Source organism: Amblyomma americanum, chromosome 11, assembly GCF_052857255.1.
Source record: "Amblyomma americanum isolate KBUSLIRL-KWMA chromosome 11, ASM5285725v1, whole genome shotgun sequence".
NCBI classification, from domain to species: Eukaryota; Metazoa; Arthropoda; class Arachnida; order Ixodida; family Ixodidae; genus Amblyomma; species Amblyomma americanum.
Genome location: NC_135507.1, coordinates 34,044,468 through 34,064,851, shown reverse-complemented (window position 1 = coordinate 34,064,851; position 20,384 = coordinate 34,044,468). Strand labels below are relative to the sequence as shown.

At 48.8% G+C, this 20,384-nt stretch overlaps 1 protein-coding gene across 6 annotated transcripts in view; it reads left to right on the top strand.

The window, feature by feature from the left end:
- Positions 1–20,384, top strand: part of Klp31E (kinesin-like protein 31E) — a 92,165-nt gene that overhangs the window by 28,335 nt on the left and 43,446 nt on the right. For all 6 annotated transcript variants that reach the window (XR_013309903.1, XR_013309902.1, XM_077643748.1 and 3 more), the window contains exon 2: positions 19,907–20,086. Coding sequence is in view for 4 of the 6 variants with exons in the window: in XM_077643748.1 (XP_077499874.1) it covers positions 19,907–20,086 (180 nt within the window). In the remaining 2 variants the exon portion in view is untranslated. The remainder of the gene's footprint in view (positions 1–19,906; positions 20,087–20,384) is intronic.

Below are 20,384 nucleotides of genomic sequence, written 5' to 3'. Positions count from 1 at the left end.
CCGCCGCCACTGCGCTGAATCCTCCCCTAGCGGCGGGCGTTCGCAACACCACGGGGGCGTTGTCGGCGTTGTTGCGATAGCATTTGGCGCGAACGCGAGAGTTGTTGCTTTCGCTGCATGTGCACTACGCGACCTCGGGGCGAACCGCGCCGGAAGTCGAGATCCCATCGGTGAAATTGTTTTTTTTTATTTCCTCCCTTTTTTTGCGAAGAATGCGAAAGATAAAGAAGCGACTGGCTTTGCAGCGTTAAACGAGGGATGCATTTAAGCAGGTGTTTTCTGCCTCCCCTCCGCCCACCATGGGTCTCTTATTGAGCGCTAAAGAAAACCCCGCCCACCCAGAGCCTGCATAGCGTGCTGCCTCGTACCTCTCCCGTCCTGTGTTGATACACGTCCCCTGAATCTCTTTCCTGCACTTGGGTTGTTTCTTGAGGGAATAAAAAAAAACGAACTATAGAAAGAAAGAACGACGGAGGGGGAATTAAACGGGACGAGACATGATGGTGGCGGGAATGTAGAGTTCCGCGCTCTCACTGTCGCCGCAGTCGTGGTTGCGGTTAGTCTTTTTCTTTGTTTTTTTTTCTGCGAGCCCGTCCTGTCGAGCGGTTCTCTTTTCGTTGTGGTTTCGGTTTTGTTTCGTCTGCGACGGCGGGATGGCTTCGCGCAAAGTGCGCGGGCCTCCCGGCCGCGGTTGGTATTATGTCCCTTTCCCTCTACTACCCTTCCCGTCCGCGCCGGCGCGCACCACTTCATAAAAGAGCTTTATGAAGGCTTCCCCTCCACCCCCTACTTCCCTTTCCGCTCATTCAGCTGCTCGCAAGTCCGGTCGGACGGCTTTTCCCTCCCCCCTTCACACTGGCGAACGTACGGTAGTACTGCCGTGCGTTTTTCTGTGTGGTGTGGTGCGTTGGTGCGGCGCGGCTCCGACTCGCAACGCGGGAGCGATTGGAGGAAGTGATTTGCATTTTGTTGGTTTCGTTTTTCGCGCGCTTGGCAAGTCTCTTCCCGTCCCACTCTCCGACATCCCTCTCCGACCCTGGTTGCACCGAGCCAGTTGCGCGTTATACTTGGAACGCCAGTGTGTCTGCATCTTCCTGCCCGAGATTATGCGTGTTTGTTTCGCATCGCGCCTGGCGGCCGCCTTTCCTCGTACTTTGCGATCCGCGTCCCGTTGTTGCGGTACGGCGCCGTGGCGCCGCGCGTCGCTCGAAGCAGGCAGCTACTAGCAGCGACGCGGTCTGTATTTAGCGTTATTTCAGGGACTTCGCACGACAACAGGTGGCAGTAGTGGTGCTCTCGCATCGCTAATCGGCTGCGTGATTCGGCTAATTTTTATTCTTAGTAAAAAAAAACAAAGAAAAACGGTAGTTGTCTAGATTTGTTTATGCTGACCTTCGTCTGCAAAACGCGCATTTATTGCTGACATTTGATTTTAATAATAATTAATAATTGGTTTTTGGGGAAAGAAAATGGCGCAGTATCTGTCTCATATATCGTTGGACACCTGAACCGCGCCGTAAAGGAAGCAATAAGGGAGGGAGTGAAAGAAGAGAGGAAGAAAGAGGTGCCCGTAGTGGAGGGCTCCGGAATAATTTCGACCACCTGGAGATCTTTAACGTGCACTGACATCGCACAGCACACGGGCGCCTTGGCGTTTTGCCTCCATAAAAACGCAGCCGCCGCGGTCGGGTTCGAACCCGGCTACTCCGGATCAGTAGCCTAGCGCCATAACCACTGAGCCACAGCGGCGGGTGACATTTGGTTTTAAGACTGAACTTTTTTTTTTTTTCGCTGAGGCTAGCCACTCCGAAGTTCAATGCCAAACGGTGGCCGCGGAGTCCTGTTTATCTTTTACGTCATTAGTTTGAATCGAGTGGAAAAAAGTTCAATCTTAAAATCAAATGTCTTTTTTTCCACTCGATTCAAACTAATGACGTCAAAGATGAACAAGACTCCGTGGCCACCGTTTGGCATTGAACTTCGGAGTGGCTAGCCTCAGCGAAAAAAAAAAAGCTTTTTAAAACTGCCTGAGGGTATAACTATTTAAATGTTTGGCATTTTCTGATTTTTATATTAAAGCTCTATTCTTGAAATAACGAACATCTTTGTCGTTTTTACCCGCTAATCTATCGATTGAAGTCAACTTCAGTTCGTCGTGGGTGTCTAAAATTTATTTCTCATTAGATTCCTTCTCTCGGTGAGGCGTCAGTTTCTGTTCTGATAGCAATGCTCACGCCGCCTCAGCTAAACTCGCTTTGCAGTTTTTTAGCGGTCTACTACACTCTTTGTGTTAAAATTTTTAACTTCCGCTGAAATAAAAAAAATTGGAATGACACTTTAGCTCCGCCTTATGGGTTTGACGCGATAGCTAAATGGATTAATGCCCATATATGCAGAATTGGTTATTCTCTACTTAACATCCTGCATGGGAGTTCTCACACCACTCCTGGCGCAGTGGTGTAGCGGTTAAGCGATGCGCCACTGCCCTGCGATGGCAGGCACTGCCACCGGGGTGGGGCTTGTGCGAACCAGGTTGCTCTTGCCGAGTAACCTCTAGCGAGTAACCTCTAGCGAGTAACCTCTAGCGAATAGAAGAAAGTGCGTAGTTGGGACAGAAATGCATTTTGAAATGGGAGGTGGCCTCGTACTCTTGCTGGGGACGGTGCAGTTAACTCCAATATAAAAAAATGGCCGCCGCGGTGGCTCAGTAGTTATGGGCCTCGGCTGCTGCCCCGAAAGACGCGGGTTCGATCCCGGCCATAGCGGTCGAATTTCGATGGACGCGAAACTCTAGAGGCCCGTGTACTGTGCGATTGTCAGTGCATGTTGAACAAACCCGGGTGGTCGAAATTTCCGGAGCCCTTGACTACGGCGTCCCTCATAGCGTGAGTCGCTTTGGGACGTTAAACCCCCATAAACAAAATAGGTGTCGAAGCGGCATTGCCAATATGGGGGATGCAGCATCGAAGCAGGGCCATCGTTGGAGGTCTAATGAAGAGGCATTGCCAATATGCGGGCAACAATGCACAAGTAGGGTCATCATTGCAAATATAATGAATCGGCGTTGTCAATATGGGTGTTAAAGTGCACAAGTAAGGACATCGTTGGAGGTGTAATGAAGCGGCATTGCCAATATGCGAGCAGCGGACATTCAGGACAAGTGTTGGAGATGTTATAAAAGGGCATTGCCAATATGGGTAGTACAGCGGGCAAGTAGGGACATTGATATGGGTTGAGTTGTGTTACGGGGGCTTGACGTCCCAAAGCGACTCAGGCTATGAGGGACGCCGTAGTGAAGGGCTCCGGAAATTTCGACCACCTGGGGTTCTTTTAACGTGCACTGACATCGCACAGCACACGGGCCTGTAGAATTTCGCCTCCGTCGAAATTCAGCCGCCACGGCCGGGATCGAACCCGCGTCTTTTGGGTCAGCAGCCGAGCGCCATAACCACTGAGCCACCACGGCGGGTTTGTCCGATATGGCACAGAGTGGCAACGCCAATACGGGGCAATGAAGTTAGCACTGTAGGGCCGAACATAGCCAACTCACACCTGATATTGGGCCGATGGTTAGTGCTTCCTGGGTTATACGCCATCAAACCCATATTAAATAGAAACTTCACTAACGTGCAGCAATCGGTTGCTGCCTAAGTAAGAGTGCTTGTTAGTTTTTGGATGTCTTTGTCGTTGATGAAGAGTCTCGTTGCAATTTTTCACGTTTAAAGAATTGTACAGGTGTTGCTGCAACTATTTCTATTATTAGAGCGTGTGTGAAAAAAACAAACTAATCTCTGTACAAATAAATGCATGTGTTCTATCGGCTGTGAGCCGCTGCATGCTCGTCACTGTATCAACGTGCTCGCTGTAGCCTCTTCCCGTTTCCGTTTCGTTGGTGGGAGCGCATATCCAAACGCGGTGCAGATCGCAAGAGCCGCATCATTGGCATACGAGCGCTGCATGCAAGGGTATAAAAAGTAGGAGCGCGACGGGCTCTGCTGCGCGGCGCTTCCATTAAAATGCGCGCCCTCTGAAGTAACATCCTCTTTCGGCGGACGACATGCACAGGCTGGTCCGGTGCAGTCGGGGGGGACTCGGTTGAATGCTGATGGGGCTATAGCTGCGCCGGGTGTAGCTTGTGTGTGTGTGTGTGTGTGTGTGTGTGTGTGTGTGTGTGTGTGTGTGTGTGTGTGTGTGTGTGTGTGTGTGTGTGTGTGTGTGTGTGTGTGTGTGTGTGTGTGTGTGTGTGTGTGTGTGTGTGTGTGTGTGTGTGTGTGTGTGTGTGTGTGTGTGTGTGTGTGTGTGTGTGTGTGTGTGTGTGTGTGTGTGTGTGTGTGTGTGTGTGTGTGTGTGTGTGTGTGTGTGTGTGTGTGTGTGTGTGTGTGTGTGTGTGTGTGTGTGTGTGTGTGTGTGTGTGTGTGTGTGTGTGTGTGTGTGTGTGTGTGTGTGTGTGTGTGTGTGTGTGTGTGTGTGTGTGTGTGTGTGTGTGTGTGTGTGTGTGTGTGTGTGTGTGTGTGTGTGTGTGTGTGTGTGTGTGTGTGTGTGTGTGTGTGTGTGTGTGTGTGTGTGTGTGTGTGTGTGTGTGTGTGTGTGTGTGTGTGTGTGTGTGTGTGTGTGTGTGTGTGTGTGTGTGTGTGTGTGTGTGTGTGTGTGTGTGTGTGTGTCACGTCACGTTTTCGCTCGTGTATAATTTCTGCAGTTTGTGTGCGATCCGTCGTAAAACTCGGCATTCGCTGCTTGGCACACTGTAAAGGTATAGTTTCACTTTTTTTACGTCGTTATGCGGCCTCCCTGCGGCGACCCCTGTCGACGTGTGTTCGGGCCGAGCCTTAATGCGAAGTTTTTTAGGAAGCCAAGCACGCCGGCTCACCTGGATTGAGATTGAAACACTGGATCGCGACTAATCGACGTAGTTGCTTTTATTCAGTGATTGCTTTTATTCAGCGATTGCTTTAGAATCGTTTATGTATCGCGATCGTGGGGTTGTTAATATTGCCGCAGAAACTCCGTCCGGCGTGCAGTAAAACACTGTGCCGCATAATTATTCACTGTGCCGCTGTTTCTTTTTTGTCACGCTTCAGCTTCTACACTGTGTCACCCTGCAGTCAGCTGCAGTCACGGAATTGGGAGTAAAAACAGCCGCTTCCCGAGAGGGAGTATAAATGCCGCTTTGAAATGGGGAGTTAGAAAGCGGCGCTTTCTGCACACGGCATCTTTCTTGCGGAAGAATGCGTAGCGCTCCTCTTAATCGCGTGTTTCGAACGCTAAGGCTTCTGTTACCGCTGTCAGAAGTGGGCAAAAAATCTGGACCTCACGTCGATATTCGTCGATGTACTTTCCAATGCGACGGTTATGCAGACGCATATCAGTATATTTCGATTTTCTAGCTCTATCCGGCATAGCGAGAATGCTCTTTTCAGTCCTCTGTAGGTTGCCTTCGAAAACACTTCACAAGCTGCGACGACTGTATTACACCAAAAGAGGCACGTTGTATTTATGTCTGTGTAGAAGCGAGCGGCTTCTTTTATTAATGCGCGGCTCAATTTACAGGTCATATCCGCAAAAAAGTATCCGCAAGAAACGGCGCCATGCGACGTCACGAGCCGACGAGTCACGCGACGATGACGATGACGTCACATAATTAATCAATGCTACTTAATATAATTGGGTAACGCTAAGACTAATTGGTATTATTAGTGATGACATCATATGAGTATGACTTCATACAAGGTCACGTGACGACGATGTAATGTGCCATCAAACCTATTCGCGTGACGGCGCTGTAATATGACATCACACCTACTCACGTGACAACGATGTAATTTCTCGTCATATCAGGCCCCCATCCAACCCCCTTCCGCCCCATTTAAAGATCCATATGAATCCCACATTACTACACATGCGCGCATGACGCATTATAAAGAGTGCCCACAACCCGGCCCACATTAAGAACATTCGGATTGTCCAGCAGGTAAACGCGCCAGTTCTCATGTATATCATAATGCAAATACCATGCAACGATACATGTCTTTGACTCTCGAGATAATGATGATGATGCTAACAGTGTATCCTTATGAGTCCGGGGAAGTCTGATATACCGCTACCAAATTAAAAGTTCCCAGAATATTGATTAAATATTGTGCTTACCCAGCAACCGAAGACAATTATTGTGCGGGAAAATAAGAATACCCGCAGCTAATAATTAAGGGTGATGATGTTCCTGGGAGGTCAAGACCCTCCCCCGTTTGCGCCACCTCCCTCCAGGTGGCGATGGTAATGGTTTCGAAATCCTCGGAAATCTCCGATGACTCGGTGAATCCGCGGCATTTTGAAAGAAAGGGCTAGATTACGTCTTCGAACACTGTGCCAACTATTAAAATCACACGGGTCTCAAAACAACTGTCCTAGAATGGGCAGCGTGAACCGCTCTCTCTATCAAGATCACCACAGCCCTCCGCTCAAATTTCCCCGCAGCGAAATCTTTTTCAGCCCTACCACCCCCCCCAACCCGCCCACCACCCCTCTCCCTACACCGGGGGAAAAAAACCGCCTAAGTACTCATACGCCTCAACAGAATTCTGGGTACCATTTCGTCAACCAGTCTGAGACAAGCTGCTTTAAGTCAATCACTTTTTTTCCTTCAAAACTGAACTAATAAATGGTACGCCAGCATCCTCGACGTTTTTTATCCACGAGCACCGCGCGAGCATTCTGCGAAGCCGTTTAAGGTGAACGATGGGTCTCTGCAAAATGGTTAAAGGAAAGATAACGTGTAGTGCCTGGTGGTCTGCAAGGCAGGCCGCCAACCTAACTGATCCCATACGAGAAAAGAAAAAAAAAGAATGAGCGAACAACAGTGTGCCCCATTAAACGTCATATTAGAAGGTTTGAAACAGCGACTCAGCAGCACAGCGCGACCATGTAATCAGTTCCATTCACACATCTTCATTAAAAAAAGGAAAAGGAATCAGCTACCACATCACCATACATTGATTATAGTTCTGCATTTCTCCCGGCCGCTGCAACACCGCTATGCTGGTGCGTTCGCCTCGTGTTGCGGTGTTTCGGCATAATAAGCGAATTTCCGAGAAGGAACAAGGAACCGGAGACTAAATAGAGGTTATTCGGAAGGATAAAATAGCGAAATTATATTTGTATCTGCTGGCATTATTTAACGGGAATATACATAATTAGTGTGAGATTCGAAAGGGGAAGTCACCGATCAAAATCTTCGACGGTGTCACAGGTTTTTCTGGCTTCGTGCTTTTTAAATCAAATCAGCAGGTGTCATTATTAGGAACCACCTGAATCACATTCTCTAGCCTGTGCCTACTACTCCAGTTTCTGTTAAGTCAGCTTGTAACGTACTACAGCAGGATCCTCTTTATTCGACTGCAAGGCAAAAGCCATGACGTCAGTGCCGGCAACGAGCATGAACACGAAGCAGTCTTGCTTGGGGCCGTCCGCGCTGCGACGAATTTATTGCGTGCTTGGTGTACTTAACTTATTTGTTTGCGGCATCAAACAAAGTTACCGCGGGTCAACGTGAGTTACATGCTTTGCGCGCTCCCGGTAGTTTGAGTCGACCGGCAGGCAGCTACGGCAAGGGGGAGGGTGAGTGGCGTGCTGTGACAGTAGCGCTCCTTCCAGGAAGACCAGAGGGGTGCGTCTTCCTGTAGGCTCGGGCTGAACGGACATTACGGCGCAGCATCGGAAGTTAAGAGGAAACTGTGGCATCCGTTGTCCAAACAGGGGAAACCGAACACCAAGCGTCATCACTGCATGAACATTGCGGCGGCGCCCTGCAACTCAGCTTCGGAAGCGGCAGTCGTCGGAGTAAGACGTGGCAACTGCAAAAAGTCTCGACCTCAAAATTTCGACCTCGCCGAATGACGACCTCACTCAACCTCAAACTTACGCTTGAGGTTGAGGTCTGATTTGCTGTCCTCACTCGCAAAATTTCGAGCCTTCGCCGACCTCACCTCAACCTCACCTCACGACGTGAGATTGTCATTTTGAGGTTGAGGTCGACCTCATGAGGTCGAAACCTCACGAGGTTGCCCACCTCTGACCGCTGTTTGCTGTGCATTTGGGTACAGTCTAACGCGAACTTTTATTCATAGCTGGTCAGCGTCAATGATGCAGACAATATTCCGATATATTATCTTCAACAAGCCTACTTTTAATGCACAAGCTTTATTTTAATTTACTGCCGGAAAGTACCCGCCGCGGTGGCTCAGTGGTTAGAGCGCTCGGCTACTGATCCGGAGTTCCCGGGTTCGAACCCGACCGCGGCGGCTGCGTTTTTATGGAGGCAAAACGCTAAAGGCGCCCGTGTGCTGTGCGATGTCGGTGCACGTTAAAGATCCCCAGGTGGTGGAAATTATTCCGGAGCCCTCCACTATGGCATCTTTCTCCCTTCTTTCACTCTCTCCTTTATCCCTTCCCTTACGGGGCGGTTCAGGTGTCCAACGATATACGAGACAGATACTGCGCCATTTCCTTCCCCCTCCAAAAAAAAATCCCCAACCAAACCAAACCTGAATAGTGAAGCGAAATAAATTTTGCTGTGGGTCGTGTTGGAATAATGAGCGGCCGCGTAGTGCACCTGTTCTACTCGGCCACAACTGCACCTGTTACTGTAAACAAAATACAGCCGCACGGCGCCATTCACAGATCGCATCGTCTCAGCCAGAGTAAACTCATGTCCTACACCCTAAACAGGAATAAGCCTGTATGAGAGTAAAAAGGAAGTAAGCTCTCTTCTAGCGCACTCCATATTAGGCGCATACAGGGTAAGTTTCGGAGTGATTTCGATCTCTGAAAAATATGCGGAATGCTTACTCTTGCCGCCGCGGTGGCTCAGTGGTTAGCGCACTCGGCTATACTGATCCGGAGTTCCCGGGTTCGAACCCGACCGCGGCGGCTGCGTTTTTATGGAGGCAAAACGCTAAGGCGCCCGTGTGCTGTGCGATGTCAGTGCACGTTAAAGATCCTGTGGTCGAAATTATTCCGGAGCCCTCCATAACGGCTACTCTTTCTCCCTTTCTTCTTTCACTCCCTCCTTTGCCCCTTCCCTTACAGCGCGGTTCAGGTGTCCAACGATATAAGACAGATACTGCGCCATTTCCTTCCCCAAAAACCAATTATTATTATTATTATGGCAAAGGATGCATATTCCCACTACAAAGCATAGTAACTTGATGCAGTTAGCAATGAGAGGAGTCTTTTAAACGCGGCATTGGTGGTCGTGATGTTGGCAAATAGATTGAAAATATATATAAGGTAGGACTGCGCGTATAAAACAAGGGCAGGAGACATGGAACAAAAACGACACCACGAGCGCGTTCCTATGTCCCGCAAGAACGTTCTACGCTCTAAACAAAGTGGTTAAAAGGGAGTAAATTGTCTTCTAACGGACTCCCTTCTATAAAAGGGTGTGTGCTAGAGGACAGATTACTCTTTTTACTCCCATATAGGCGTATTCGTATTCAGAGTGTATACTGTAGAGATTGAAACATCGGTTAAAATCGTCATAACTGCTACAACGTCGCGTGTAATTTTAAGGAGGGAATTTGTTCCCGTTACCAAGCGTAAGTATTCCACATTTTTAGTGATAAAAATCTACCCCAGAGCTTGGGTCTGCATACCGTGCTCGTTAAAGGGAGTGCGCTAGGGGACAGTTTACTCCTTTTCTACTCCTTTCGTTAACAACACTTCTGTTGGGCCTAGTTGGTGCGTGGTGATACAGATGAACGATGTGCGCGAAACATTCGGCGAACCACATTCGGGCAACCTTTGTCCCTTGCTCCATGCACCGGAGTCGTGTATGCTTTCCCACTCTCGTGTGGAAAGATGTACATCGGGCAAACAGGGCGCTGCATAAATGAGCGACTCGGGGAGCATGCGCTAAATGTGAGGAACAAAAGTGACAAAGGTGCACATCTTGTGTCACACATTATTCACTGCAGCAATTGTGCACCGCGATTCGAATAATAATTGGTTTTTCTGGGGAAAGGAAATGGCGCAGTGTCTGTCTCATATATCGTTGGACACCTGAACCGCGCCGTAAGGGAAGGGTAAAGGAGGGAGTGAAAGAAGAAAGGAAGAGAAAGGTGCCGTAGTGGAGGGCTCTGGAATAATTTCGACCACCTGGGGATCTTCAACGTGCACTGACATCGCACAGCACACGGGCGCCTTAGCGCTTTTCCTCCATAAAAACGCAGCCGCCGCGGTCGGATTCGAACCCGGGAACTCCGGATCAGTAGTCGAGCGCCCTAACCACTGAGCCACCGCGGCGGGGCTTTTCTTTCCTCAAAAACCAATTTTGTTAAAATTTCTCTGCGTGCATATACGTCGGGAGGCCCCTCTCGATTCTTCGCGGCGATATTTCGCTGCAAAGCTTTCCACTCGCTATAATGTATACATTCGAGACGTGCGCCGGGCGTGGCTAATCGTGCGCACCATGATCGCACGCGCGGCGGGAATCGAGCCCTCTCGCGTGCGCTCGTTTGAACTTTTATCCATTTTTCGCTCCTTCATTACGAAGCCGCCGTGCGGCTCGCATCGGCGGCTGGCCGCGCGCGAAACCCAAGATCGTGATGGGATGTATACGCACGCTTGCGATGTGCGTGCGTCTGTCTGTATACCCGTTCTCCGAAGCTCCTCGCGAGCCTTCGTTTATGACGGGTCAAACACGTTTGGTGCCTGCTTTGCCGCCTGCAGTCCGCCTTGGCTTCTTCTTGACCCTGTTTGTTTTTTGTTTGATCGCCAATTGAGCTTGCTTTAGCGGGCCGAGCGGAGGCGGGCCATTGGCAATCCCAAACACCTGCGGTGTGGGGCTTGTTTGCTCTTCCACTTCCCGCTTCCTTCCAGTCCGGTTTGCAGCTTACGCAGTTAGAGGAGGCGGCAGGCGTAAGAGGACGCCTTGGTTTGACTTCCACTTCAAGCAGCTCTTCTTTTGGCAGATGGAGCCGCCGCGGTGGCTGAGTGCATGGTATATGGCGCTCGGCTGCTTGCCCGAAAGACGCGGGTTCGATCCCGGCCGCGGCGGTCGAATTTCGATGGAGGCGAAATTCTAGAGGCCTGTGTACTGTGCGATGTCAGTGCACGTTAAAGAACCCCAGGTGGTCGAAATTTCCGGAGCCCTTCACTACGGCGTCCCTCGTAGCCTGAGTCGCTTTGGGACGTTAAACCCTCATAAACCAAATCTTTTGGCAGATGGAGGGATCGGAAGTGGCCCCAAGAAATCATGGGCTGGGTTGGTCATGCTATTTACGCAGCGTATTCCTAGGAATTGGGGATGCATATCTATAGACGTGCGAGCAGTGTGAAAGTTAACGGCTCATTAGTGCGAAACCAGCAATTACTTCCAGGGTAGGAGTGAAAAAAAAAAGTGCGTTTAATATTAACACGATAGCGTTGGGGAGCTCGAGTCACAGAAAATCCGGCGTCGTCGGCCGTGAGCGAAAAAATCCCGGATTCCTTCGTCCTAAAAGTTTTTTTTCTTTCCCCAGAGAAGCAACGTAGGAGGCAGGTGGGCCACCTATAGGTCACGTGACCTTGCGGCGTCATCGCAAACTGCCCGCCGGTTAGTGAGCAAGCTGCCTACCTTGGCAGGCGGCAGTTAAATTATTGGTCGCCCAGGAAGACCAACCTAGTTCTCTCAAGCCTTACAGATGGCAGCACCTGCCATAGAAGGGCAGTGTAGAATCGCCTAACCGCTGAACCACTGCGCTAGGAGGGGTATGAGGACTCCCAGGGATCTTTCAATGTAGAGTAGAAAACGACCTTCTGTATATACGGTAATTAAGTCAATTACTCTGTCGCGTCACCCTTAAGGCGGAGCTTAAGAAAATTCTCCAATTCCTCTAATTAGGTTTATCCTGAAGAATTGATCACCGTCAAATACAGTTCATATTCGGTACTGACGTAAAACCGGAGGAGAGTCTGCATGCAAGGTAGCTTCCCGTTCACGTGGGCTGTGACGCGATAGCATTAGAGCGCATGTTCGGCTGCGACTCGTGGGGATGTTAGAACGAAATTACCATTGGTCGATGGCTGAGTGACGTCACAGGCTCTGGACCAGATAACTAGGGGGAAATATAGAGATTAAAAGGGAAAAAGAAATGGAAGGAGGAGAGAGAGAGAGAGAAAACTTTTATTTCTTTCCAAGAGGTTCGCGGGGATGAAGACTTCCTGGTCGTCTTGCTTGGGTGCTGGCGACTTGAGTCTTCAAGCAAGAGTGGGCCCTCAGTCCAGGGCTCCACTGAGTTGTGCCGCTTCAGTTGCGTGCTTTACCAAGGCCCTCTGGACCTCAAGCTCGCTGCTGAAGAGACAGCTCTCCCATTGCTCCGCACTCGGTGTTTGTTGATTGTGGAATGCTATGTTTCTCTTGCATTCCCAGGTGATGTGATAGAGTGTGGGCGTACTGCCGCACCAGGGGCAGTCTGGTCTGAATTGCGTTGGTGATATCTTGTTGTATGTGTGTAGGTTAGGGAAGGTGTTCGTCTGTAGCCTACGCCATCCTACAGCCTCTTCCCTATTTAGTGCTTTGTGTGGTGATGGATATCTCTTTCTGATTCCCCTATATAGTTGTAGGGTCTCTGTGTAGCCCCCCTCGCATATGAGTAGCCGTGACTCCGAGACGATCGATAAGCCTGCTCGGTAAGTGAGCCCTCGAGCTAGACTGTCCGCCCTTTCGTTTCCTGCTACGCCTGCGTGGGCTGGCACCCAGATTATATGTTGTATGGGTATTCTTTCAGCTGAGGCTGCCGCCTCGCTGATTATTCTGAGGGCAGTGCCGCTGATATTGCCCTTCGTATAGTTTCTGCATGTTTCTTTCGAGTCCGTTAGGATATTTAGGGAGCGACCTTTTCTGTAGCCTTCGGCTATCGCTAGCGCGACGGCAATTTCTTCGGCCTCTGCTATCCCTGACACCCCTACTGAAGCGCAGGTGATAGTTTCCCCTGTACCGTTGACCACCGCTACCGCGGCTGTGCGTTTCTCTGCTCTTGCGTACATAGAAGCGTCTGTGTATAGTGTGCTTTCGGATTGGCCTAGCCTTCTGTTTATCTGTTCGGCCCTGGCTCTCCGCCTTTCTTCGTGTAGGTTGGGATCCATATTTTTAGGTAAGGGTCCCACGTTGAAAGTTCTTCTGAGGTCGTCTGGAACTTCTGTGTATCTGTCAGCCAGACCACTTGCGTTCCGACCTAGCCTTTTTAGGAGCGCCCTTCCTGTGGGGGAGCCCCTGAGCCTCGTCAACTGCGCACCCATTTGAGCCTCTGCTAGCTCGTCAAAGGTGTTGCTGACTCCGAGCTGGAGTAATTTTTCATTTGACGTATTCCTGGGTAGGTGCAGAGCGATCTTGTAGGCCTTCCTTAGTATACAGTCGGCTTGCTCTCTTTCCGCTTTTGTTGTTGCGTGGTAGGGCAGCGAGTATGTGACCCTGCTGACGATTAGGCTGTTTACGAGTCTTAGGGTGTCGTCTTCCTTCATTCCGTATCTTCTTTGGGATACTCGGCTGATCATTCTTCCTACTTGTTCCGTGGCTTTCCTGATCAGGGTGATGGTGTGGCTGCATTTGCGGCTACTCTGTAGCCACATGCCCAGAATGCGGATTATGTTTTTCTCCGGGATCGGTTGTCCCTCGAGGACGACGTCCAGTGGGGCTTGGGTAGGGTGTCTCCCTATTCTGATGAGCTCCGATTTTTCGGTCGAGCATTTCAGGCCCCTCTCCTTCACGTAGTCTTCTACGCAGGTGGCGGCTTCCTGTAGTCGGTCTTGTTTTTCTCCTAGCGATCCTTGGGTGATCCACACGGTTATGTCGTCGGCGTACATGGCGTGTTTGATACCCGGGATCTCTTTGAGCTTTCTTGCCAGTCTTAGCATTGACATGTTGAAGAGCACCGGCGATATGACTGAGCCTTGGGGTGTTCCTTTGCAGGGTGTGGCGAAGACGTCACTTCGCAGCTCGGCTAGCCCTACGGTCGCTGTTCGGTTGCTTAGGAAGGCCCTGATGTAGTTATGGGCTCTCCTTCCGCAGTTCGTGTCGTTTATGCCTTCCATGATGGCGGCGTGGCTTACGTTGTCAAAGGCTCCTTTGATGTCGAGGGCCATGACAACGTTTTCTCCGCTTCTCGGCATTTTTTCAAGTACTTCCTCCTTTAGCTGGAGGAGTACGTCTTGCGTGGACAGGTGGGCTCGAAACCCGTACATGCTATCAGGGTAGAGTTGGTTTCTCTCCAGGTGTGACTGAATTCTCTTCGTTATTATTCGTTCGTACATCTTGCCTAGGCACGATGTGAGGGATATCGGCCTGAGGTTTTCCACTTGTAGTTTTTTACCGGGCTTCGGAATCATCACCACGACCGCGTGTTTCCATTCGGCGGGTACTGTTCCTTCCTGCCATAGTTTATTGAGGTACGCGGTGAGCTGGTCAATAGCTCCGTCGCTTAAGTTTCTGATCAGTGAATTGCGGATTCTGTCTGCTCCTGCTGCCGTGTTTCTTGTTGCCGACCTGATCGCATCGACCACCTCTTCCCTGGTTATGGGCCTGTCCATGACGGGGTTCTCTTCGCCTTGATATTCCTCTTTGTAACACTCGACCTGGTCGTTGCCGTAGCATTTGACCCGGACCTCCTCCAGTAGTTGTTTATCTGTACCGGTGTATTGGTGCACCAGCCTTCGTATTGCTTTGCCGCTCTCCGACTTGTTTTTGCTTGGGTCCATGAGGGACTTGAGGATCTGCCACGTTCTGGCCGTGCTCAGGGTGCCGTTCAGCGCGTTGCTAAACTGCTGCCATCCTTGTCTGGCCAGCTGCGTCGCGTACTCCTCCGCCTGCTTGGTGATTTCAGCTATCTTGGTCTTGAGCTTCCTGTTCAGCTTTTGTCTTTTCCACCGTGCGGTGAGTCCGCGTCTCGCCTCCCATAGCTTGAGGAGTCGCTTATCCACCTCCGGGGCGTGTTCGGTTCGGTCCACTTCTTTGGTGTAGAGTTCCTGGACCTCCTTGAGCTGTTGGCTCCACTCCCCCACAGATACAATGTCGCCTCCTTGCATCTGTCTACAGTGGGCCCTGAAGGCGTCCCAGTCGACGAGACGGGTCTTGCCTATTTTTCGTTTTGTGTCTTCGGCTGTGATGCTGGTTTTCAGTATATAGTGGTCGCTTCCTAGGTTTTCGAGTAGGTTTTCCCACTCGACCTGTCTGGCGCCCCTCACAAAAGTCAGGTCGGGGCAAGTGTCTGGGCTGACGCTGTTACCCTGTCTGGTTGGTTGGGTTTCGTCAGTTAGGAGATCGCAATCCGTTTGCTCTGCAGCGTCGCTGATTGTTCTTCCTTTTTTATCGTCTTTGCTGTAACCCCATTTTGGGTGCTTGGCGTTGAAATCGCCTGCTATTATTAGGGTGTTGTTGCCCGCTAGTTTTCTAGCCTCTGTAAAAAGCCTGCTAAAGTCCCCATCCTTCTGCTTAGGCGGGCTGTATAGGTTGATAATAAAGGTGCTCTTGGATTGTGCTTTCTTTTTAGGTATAATCTCTGTGATCGTGTGGTCGATCCGAGTGTCCGTTATTTCGTCGTGTGCTGTGGCTACCAATTTCTTGCTTACGAGGGTCGCCGTACGGCGAGCTTCCTGACACGTATAGCCCCTCAGCGAAGGTGTGCAGTTGGTTTCCTGTAATATAATTACGTCTGGCGGGGTTCCTTTGGCATAAATGTACTGCTGCAGGAGGCCTTGTTTTTGCCTGTACCCCCTGCAGTTCCATTGCCATATCTCTAATTGTTGGAGGCGTTCTGCCATGATGGTGTACTAGGGTTGGAGTTGAGGGTTTCTGCGCCGAACCTGCGTTCGTTATATAGGCGTTCTCTAGCGTCGTTAGTCGTTCTCTGCGCGTTCTGATTCTTAATGTGTGTTCTAACGTTTTGCTCTAGAAGGGCAAATTTCTGCTGCATAAATTGCATCTGCTCTTGCGTCTGTTTCTGCATGTTCATTATGAGAGCCTCGAGCTGCCCATCTTGTGGCTGTGTTGCTTCCACCATTGGGGGTGGTGGGGTCTGAGTTTTGGGCTGTGTCTGCCCTGTCCTGATTTCGCGGAGTTCTTTAAGGACCTCGCTCAGCTGCTTTCTAGAAGCGGCTTTAAGGCGTATTCTAAATGGTCCACGTCGAGTTTCGCAGTTTCTCTAAAGCTGCCGCGTTGTGCTTGCTGAGCGCCTACTGAGGAATTTTCAAAGTTTTTTACTTGTATGAGAAATGCTGCGCAAGTTTGGTAAATTTATGTGAAGTGCATGGTGCTGCAATTTATTTTTGGGTGTTCAAACTTAAATGTTCTTGGATGGTCACACGACATGTGATATATGGATGGTGATCCTAGTTAAGGTCACCACTTCAGATGTTACGCAGAACATTGACAGTTCATTTTGGAGGACCACCAAATGAAGGTTTGCAAGCCTGCAAGCAAGATATCAAAGGTACCTGGGCTGAATGAGTACTGGCGATCGATCACAAACACTATAGCACATGAAAAGACATAAGCATATGATATGGGCGCCCGTCTGTCGACCGATAGTGCATATTAACATTTTTGTGCAGTGCTTGCTTAAATCACAATTCACTTCCTGCTGCGATTAGAGACCTTTGGTGAAACATGGTTTCACCTCTACAGATTAAAGGCATTAGTCAGACGAGTGTATATCTTATTAAAAGTGAAATGAAGGACAAACTTGGTTGGGAAGGTGATAGGCACTGTTTTTTTTTTTAAGAGGAGCAGTGGAAGGTAAGGACAGCCAAGCAATTTTTGCTGGAAGACAAAACGGAGCAGATTATGAAAGATCAGAAAATATTGTTAGACTGCTCACAAGAAGAGGTCAAGAAAAAGGGGCACAGACATGGAACACGGACGCTGTTTCATTAGAACTGAATGCGATCCCACAAGTTGGCTGAACAAACTGAGCACCGAATTGGTTCATTACCGTCCCTGTTTTCCGGATTTGGTCCCATCTGATATAATTTCTTGTCTACAAACATGGTGCATATCTTCACTGGACAGATATATCCAATGCCGCTAGCCGTGCGCAGTGCCTACTTTCCGATTGGTTGAACGAGTGGTAGCTTGGCTTCACAGAGTCCGCAGGACGTTCAGTGGAGACTGTTAAGATATAACGTGGAATTATATGTAAAATTCTTTGCAATTCATTTTTACCCAGCTTGGCACACCACTTGTGTACAGTCGGGGACAAAATTCTGTGGACTACTTGTTCCTCAAACAAAGCCAATAGCTCTATTATTATCCGGAAGCTGGAGGCCACATTTGTGGAGATGAAAACCATTGTTGACTTTCACTTCAAGTGTGGTCTCCAACCGCTGGCTAATAGCAGAGCTATATGCTTTCTTTGAGGAACACTTGGTCCGCAGGCTTTTGACCCCGACTGTACCTACACGTCCGTACCTTAGCAGGATTGCCGGTTTATATCCCAGAGTGCTGCTTTCTTCAAATGCCTGCCTAAAACTGGCAGTGCATTTCATATATCTGCAGGTGTTTTACAGTACTTTCTGGACACATACAGAAGACTCACGGCAGTTCAAACTCGGATAATTCACACTTCCGGTCAATTCCAACAAATTCCAAAATTTTTGTTGGCCGGGTGCATTTTCGATGCATTTTAAAAGCGCGCTTAATTCGTACCGCGCTCTTCGTCTTTTTTTCCTTGCTCCAACGCTTTTGGCGCGCAAAAGAGCAGCGGCACCACGTGAGCTAGCTACAACAGGCCGAACTTGGATGCGGTTCGAACGGGCACAGTGTCCAGTTCCGATCGGCCCCATCGCTGCATAGTTTCGTTTTCCGAGCTTCGGTATCAGCCCGTGGTGATATCTGCTGTCGGCCGCGTATCAGCGTCCAAGGCCATCTACGTGTCCTTTGGCGCGTCACTAGTCTCTTTTTTTTTTCTTCTTGAAAGCGGTCTCACCGTTCTGCCGCAGATGTGCGTTCCCTTCGCTTCTGTCCGCATGGTCCTGTGCTCCGGAAATGCGCGCTCATCCTGAGCTGCTCGTCGTTTGTTTTGTGAACCCTTCTTACACGAATGCCGCCGCTTGTGAAGAGAGTTCCATCGTACCGCGTCGCACCTGTGAAGGAGGTCGCGGAAGGCTATTAAAATTTTGAAGCAGTTCTGCTTTGATATTCTCGACAGTGGGCATTCAGTACAGCATGACTGAATAGTGAAAAGTGGTCAGTGCCACAGCATGACTGAATAGTGAAAAGTGGTCAGTGCCGCGCAGTTGTTTTTTTTTAAATTGAATTTGAAGCTGCCCTTTGTTGGTAGAAAACCGTGTTCTGCTTACAAAGGGGCTTGTTTCACTGATATCAGAGCTTTTACATGCTAGGAAACGTCAGAAAATTAAATAGTGGCATGGCTGCTGCCGGCTGTTGCCGATGGCAGACTGCAGTGGCGTAAGTAAAATTTATACTACATGGATTCCAGAGTCTGGGTTGCATCACTAGTCACTTCCAGTTGGTTATCACGGGGTGGTTTTCGGTGTTGACGTCACGAGTTTGAATACAGTTGCAGGAAATCTTTTACTACAGTTTTCTGAGCAAAATATTCTTTTGCTCTCAGGCAGATACTGATGTTATAAAGTCCTTTTTTGCTGCTGGATAGATATTAACATTATAAATTCCTCTTTTGCTGTCAAACAGGTGTTGACAATTAACTTCTTCTTTTGCTGCTGGACAGATATTATTATAAATTTCTCCTTTGCTGCCGGACAGATGTTATTATAAATCCTTCTTTTGCTGCCAGACAGATGTTATTATAAATTCCTCTTTTGCTGCCAGACAGATGTTGTTATAAATTCCTCTTTTGCTGCTGGACAGATGTTAATACAAATTCTCTTTTGCTGTCGTACAGATGTTGACAATTATGAATTCCTCTTTTGCTGCCATGCAGATGTTGACATTATAAATTCTTTTGCTATTGGACAGATGTTATTATAAATTCCTCTTTTGCTGCCGTACAGATGTTGACATTATAAATTCTTCTTTTGCTGCCGGACAGATGTTATTATGAATCCTTCTTTTGCTGCCGTACAGATGTTCACAATTAAAAATTCCTCTTTTGCTGCCGTACAGATGTTGACAATTAGAAATTCCTGTATTCCTTCCATACAGATGTTATTATAAATCCTTCTATTGCTGCCGGACAGATGTTATTAGAAATTCCTCTTTTGCTGCCTTACAGATGTTCACAATTATAAATTCCTCTTTTGCTGCCATACAGATGTTGACATTATAAATTCCTCTTTTGCTGCCATGCAGATGTTATTATAAATTCCTCTTTTGCTACTGGACAGATGCTGACCTTATAAATTCCTCTTTTGCTACCGGACAGATGTTGACGGTATAAATTCCTCTTTTGCTGCCAGACAGATGTTGACGTTATAGATTCCTCTTTTGCTGCCAGGCAGATGTTGATGTTATAAATTCTTTTGCTGCTGGATAGATGTTGGCGTTATAAATTCTTTTGCTGCTGGATAGATGTTGGCGTTATAAATTCCTCTTTTGCTGCTGGACAGATGTTGGCATTATAAATTCCTATTTTGCTGCCGGAAAGATGTTCACATTGTAAATTCCTCTTTTGCTGCCGAAGAGATATTGGCATAGCGGAAAAGAGCCATATAGAAATGATTTTTACAAAGAACAGAAATTGAATGGAGTTGTCAAGTTCATTTTAAGTTAATTTGCCAAATTTTTCTCTGCTGAAATTGCTCATTCTGCTTACATATTTGTTTCATTTGTTATTGCTATAATGTAAATCATGCACTCGTTAGGTTCTTCTTTGCTTGAAGCAGATTTATGCTACTTTCCCCCATGTTGACCTGAGAGCACTGATTGACGAGATTTGTTTTCCTTGTTTCGTGTTCCCAGGGTGCGGCCCTTGATACCCCGGGAGGTGATAGACATGTGCCATGCCTGCACCAGTGTTGCCCCCGGTGAGCCCCAGATCTGGGTCGGCAAGGAGAAGGCGTTCACCTTCGACCACGTCTTCGACTGCTCCTCCGACCAAGACACCATCTACAACACGTGTGTGCGCCCACTCATCGAGGGGTGAGACTTTTTATGGCACTTTCGAGCATGCGCATTCTCAGCTGCTGCTTCTCATTGTGAATGGCTTGTCACCATTTTTTTCGTGCGAGGTAAAATAATCCAGGGGTTTTCAAACTGGGTTCCGCTGAAGCCATGGACTCTTTGGCCACTGCTCTTTGTGCATGCCTCAACCCCAACCTTTCCTTTACCTACTCTAATTGGAACCAGTCATACTGTAATTGCTTGCAGAAGACTGTTTCAAGGTGTATCCAACTATTACTTTAATTTTGAATTTTTTATGGTCTGTGTGTCTGCATGC